The 5,610-nt window shown below is 42.5% G+C and overlaps 1 protein-coding gene across 1 annotated transcript in view; it reads right to left on the reverse strand.

Annotated features, from left to right (window-relative positions):
• Window positions 1-393: 393 nt before the first annotated feature.
• The window catches only part of LOC101864702, a gene marked incomplete in the record, with an annotated part of 31,662 nt that continues 26,445 nt past the window's right edge, over window positions 394-5,610 (reverse strand). The window contains 1 exon segment of the mRNA XM_013086139.2: window positions 394-1,971. Coding sequence (XP_012941593.2) covers window positions 1,040-1,971 — 932 coding nt within the window.

Below are 5,610 nucleotides of genomic sequence, written 5' to 3' on the forward strand. Positions count from 1 at the left end.
GAGATACATGTATGATGGCAGTCCACGGGTCATACAAGCGGTCACTTGAGCATGGACAACTGCCCTAAAAACTGTCGTAAAAGGGCGTTTTCCATTCCTACTCTTCCTCGCCCTTCCTTCTGTCCCGAAAACTTTCTCCTCTTCCCCACCCTTCTTTCTGTCCAAAACCTTCCTTCTTTCTCTTAACTTTCTCCCTTTTCTCTGTCACTTTTCCTTCTCTTTTCACTCTCCATTATCTCCTTCCCTTTTCTTCCTCACCCTCCCTTCTTTCCATCACCCTCCATCTTCTTCCTTATCCTGCACTCATCCTACCTTTTCTTCCCAGCCTGAAACTTCTTTTCTTCTTCTCTTCCTCTCTTCTCTTCTTAACCACCCCTCTTATTCCTCACACACTTTTTATTTTCTTTTTCTTGACCCTCCCTCTTCTTCCTAACCCTCTTTCGTTTTCTTAACTCTCCCTCTTCTTCCTCACCCTCTAACGTTTCCTTAACCCTTCCTCTTCTTCCTCACCCCCTCCTCACCTTACCCAGAAACGGTCAGTACAAAGCATCAATCAGAAGAAGCTGGCCTGGTTCTCAGATCTACATTGACTACAAAAAGCAGTGTTCAGTCAGTAGCTGGAAGGAGTGTTGTAAGGCCCTCTGTCTGCGGGGACTTGGATTCTGAGGCTCCACGCATCAACCAGACTTACCACATTTCCTTACGCTGTAAAAGTAATCACACGAAGTGGGCAATGTTTTTTTTTTAAATTTACATTTAAACAAACCTGCTTAGATCGTTGCATAATTTCACGGGAAGATTTTCGCGCTGTAAGACAGAAACAGTTAAGCTTACTTCGTTATAGGTTAATTACACGGAACCCTTCAAAATATTTATGTACCCCACCCCCTTTCCCTCGAATTTTCCTCCCTTTTGCCCTTTAATTTCATGAGGGAATGTTTCCGAGGGGAACATCCCGCAACTCAATGGACAACCTACCTGCATCGATAGAGCTATGAAACATACGTTATCAATAACAGCAGGAAAAACAAACTTGCAACTATCCTATGTGGTTTTTCAGGTTGATGCGTGTCCCCACAGACTTACAATCAGACACGACCACACCTGTCCGTCTGTCCTCGGACTCGCCATCATTCTCCTCGTCCTCCGAGTCTCCAACTCCCGAACCCGCAAGTCCATCATCATCCCTCCTGGGCAGCAAGTCTGTGGTCAAGGTCCCGTCAGGACTCATCTCCAGTTTCAGGTCTGAGGGCTCGCCAAGCTTGGCTTCGGTGTATTTGTTGATGACGTCAGTACCACCAGACTCGATTTCTGGAACTGGATCCGTTACGTCACTGCCGGACTGGTTTTCTGTCACTGGATTAGTTACGTTACTGCCAGACTCGTCTTTTGCCACCCGAGGCTCGATATCTGATCCTTCCACTACTGTACCACTTTCCACATCCAGCTTAGAACCAATATCTTCATGAGCTCCTCCTTCCCCATACTCAGATTTTTCGTCCTGTCCGCTTTTCAAAAGATGATTCAAAAATCCCATGAAGATATTTTTCTCATTCGAGTTCGATAAATCAAGGTCAAATGTCAGCTCTCTCTTTTCTTCATCAAAGTGTATACCAGACTCAAGAGGGTGTTCATTGTTTGGAAGGTTTTCGCTATTCTCTGGTGGTTGGGAACCGATCAAAGCAGCTGTGCCATCAGCATTATCATCAGCATAAGCATCAGCAGCATGGGAATTTCTACCAGCACTTCTGCTGGCCCCCAGTCGTGCCTCTGTCCCGTTCTCGGCCTCTTCCATCTCCGAGAGTAGTTCCGGTGTCAATATCCCTGTATCTGTATCTCCCTGGTCCGTGGGTACAGCACCCGGGTCTTGGCTGCCGTGGTCAGACTTTGAACTGGACACCCGTATGTAGGCGGAGAGAGGCAGGGTGCCGGAAGTACTGGCGGTAATAGTCCCTGGCGTCGACAACTGACCTAGATAAACGACATCGTACTCGTAAAGTGACACGGATTTAGCAGCAGCACCAGATACACGCTTAGGACAAATATTTATTATTCAGATTTCAAGCTTTGGCAACCCTTTTGACAGGGAGAAAGCTTTTCTTTCAAATATCTAAAGGACCCCCCCCCCCTCCTGTAACGTTTTGAAACTATGAAGTGAAAGCCAATACAAATATATAGAAACAAGTTGTTATAATATTGTGTACATGAAACTCAATTCCGGCCAAAAGGGGAGACAAAATCTCGTCAGTCTCATAGCTCGACACATGACAGAAACATACAATGGGAGACATAATGACAGGAATGGAAAAAAAAAGCACTGAATAAAAAAGAGATATTACGTGATGCTCAAAATAATCCCATTCTTTTTTGGGTCTGTGTACAACAATACAAGAAAAATCTAATACCCTTTCTACAACACACTGGGAACAAAACAGATCTGGCTCATATGGATTGAAGCAGATGAGAAATAGCATTCAACTCAAATATACACGACATAAACATAAAAAGGAAATGAACAGATTGAATATCTCATAATATAGATAAAGGCTTATATCTGTGCAATAAGGGGAAAAACGGATAAAAATAGAAGAATATTTTATATTGATCGCCGTAGCCTTGGGAAATTCAGCTGGTCTGGTGTTGATATAAACGAGGGAGGAGATGATCACAAGGCGGTGATAGGATTCAGCAGGATCATGTTGTTGGGGTATTGAGGGTCTATCCGAGCTGAACATTTTGCATCTTTCAGACAAGAGACAAAACTTATTGAATATGATAAAGTTGCTTTTGTTCCGAAAAAGGGGAGAATGACGCAAAGAAACAACAACCTCAACCACCAAACAAAATCCCAAAGAAAAGAAAAAGAAAGAAAGGAAAAGACAAGACAAGAAAAGACAAAATTACAAAAGAAAAGAGAAAAAAAAAGAGAGACAAGAATATAAGAAAAGAAAACGAAACAAAACAAAACAACAGAAGCAGCTTGTTCTGACAGCACCCTCAACAACTTTGGAACTGAGCGAAGGTCCGGACGAAAATCAACACAGCATGAGAAGGACAGACGACCAACAAATCAAATTATTGTGTGTAGTCGTGCTAGTACTTGGCCACATCCTGGGTTCGTGGACTCAACATAACAATATTGTCAGCAAGCTGTTCAAATGTTCTAAACCCAAAAAGCAAAGTTTCTGATGAGAACAAAACAAAACAAACAAAACTCTCCCTTTCTTTTAAGAACCTACTTTATGTTTCTTTTCCTGTTCTTTTTTTCAATATTCAGGATGAAAATTTGAACAATTTCTTGAGCACTTATGCAACCAGTACCATTTATCTAACAATGATCAAATAAGAAATTGCAATTTCAAAAAAATAAAACATTTTGGGCTCAGTATATCTGGACAGCTGGTCCTGCCACATAGGCAAGGATGTCAGTCACTCGTCTAGCTCAAGTACACGTGCCTCTGGTCATTCTTGAGAACTCAAAAAAACCAACTCATTGTAAGGAGAACAGAAGGACACAAAAAACAAACCCAACTATAGTGACTAAGTCGGGGCTGACAGAAAGGGAAACGTCTTATTTTCAATTTCACGCGTGCGTGCACTCACGCACACACACACACACACACACACACACACACACACACACACACACACACACAAACGCACTGCATGCGCAAAGATGTTCCTTGCCATGTACCAACGGAATAAAACTTTCTTTAAAAGAACCTAAAAGCACGTTAATAGACAAGAGTACGTTTTGAAAGGTGTAAAATATAGAGCATAACAGAAGCCTAGTTTGATATAAAATTGTAGCTACATCGCGAAGAGTTAACAGGCAGAAATACGAGTAGTATTGATTCAGAATTGAAGTTTTCAGTGATCTAAGCCACCATGCACAGAGTCTATAAAAGATTAGCTTGGAAATAGAGACGCGATGCTATCATAACTGTGTCAGGCAGTGCTAAAAGATAGACAGGAGGACCAATAGCAGGGTGGCAAAATCTTGGAGCTTACAGGGTGGTCTGGAAACAGTAATACAAATATATTTCATACAAGTCAGTGCATGGGTTATTTGGTCTTTTAGACAGCAAGACTCTCAACTCGAAAACGTCTCTGTTAGTGGAAGATTTAGAGGTCAGAATCCCTTTGTGAGTTTATGCAGAGAGGGTGATAAGGACCCTTTATAAGTGAGTTCATACAGAGATGGTGGTGGATTTAATACCAGGAAAGGTTGTGTCGAACTCGATCGGAATGATCCGGTCAATAGGTCGGTTGACCTCTGGTGACGTCATGGTGGTCAGCTCCAGACTCTCAGGCGATGTCGGGTTGGTTGTTAGGGTTGTAGTTGTGGGGGGAGTTGTGGTTGCTTCTGTAGTGGTTGTGGTGGTAGCGGTGGTGGTGGTAGGGGTAGTGGTAGTGGGTGGTGTAGATGTGGTTGTGGTTGTAGTTGTGGTTGTGGTGGTGGTGGTGGTTTTGCGGTGTCTGAGCTTCGCACGAGCCACAGATGCTGGATAAAGTACAACAAACACTTTCTTTACTTTGGACATCAAATTGTTTTGAAAAATAAAATCGACTACTCTGGTAATTCCTAGTTCTTAATAAGTTCCTTAATCTGTCAGAGAACGTTCTCTAAAAAAACGTTTTAGTGAGAGTTTTACGGCACTTGCAGCACAACAAGGGCACATAAGTGCTGAACGTTACAGATGATACACGAGAGTAACAGTAACAAAACACAAACAAGAAGCAGGCGAGAAAAAGACGATAGATGTTTGATAGGAAAGAAGGAGCAAGCCACATGAGATCACCCTTTAGAAAAATCGACTACTCTGATAGATCCTAGTTCTAAATAAGTTCCCTAATCTCCCAAAGTACAAAAGCCACCGATACATCTGGTGTAGGGAGTAAGCACAAACACACTTTTGTGTGTGTGAGTGTGAGGGGGGGGGGGAGGGGGTGGTGGTGACCATACTATCACCACCCAAGACAAATAAGAACAGCAACAGCTGCGGTATGAATTAATCAATGACAGGCCAAAGATAAAGAAGTCGGTCGTGACAAAAGGAAACGCGAGAAAAGTAAAAAAAAAAATTCGATGTGACCAACAAGAAAAACTTCATTGAATATCGCCATCGTGGTCGTCGTAGTCACCATCTTCATCATCATCATCAACAACAACAACAACAACATTATCAATGTACACGTTATTATCACTCCTCATCATCAACGTCATTATTGGCGTCATTGTTATCACCACTATCTTCACCAACATCATCATTCATCGTCACCACACCATCAACAGTTATTCACATCTTTATCATCATCATCATCATCATCATCATCATCATCATCATCATCATCATCATCATCATCATCATCATCATCCTCATCATCATCATCATCACTAGACACAAGAACTGCTAGAACAAGAGAACATCAGCTGGATATGCATATGAACGGCAACATTGCATACAATATAAGGGTTACAGGGTGCATCGTACATACCAGGGCCACGGAAACAGATGGGCCAGGAATGTTTTATTGGCATACAATGTGTGTTCGTAAGTGTGTGTGTGTGTGTGTGTGTGTGTGTGTGTGTGTGTGTGTGTGTGTGTG

Source organism: Aplysia californica, unplaced genomic scaffold (genome assembly GCF_000002075.1).
Source record: "Aplysia californica isolate F4 #8 unplaced genomic scaffold, AplCal3.0 scaffold00439, whole genome shotgun sequence".
Lineage (NCBI taxonomy): Eukaryota > Metazoa > Mollusca > Gastropoda > Aplysiida > Aplysiidae > Aplysia > Aplysia californica.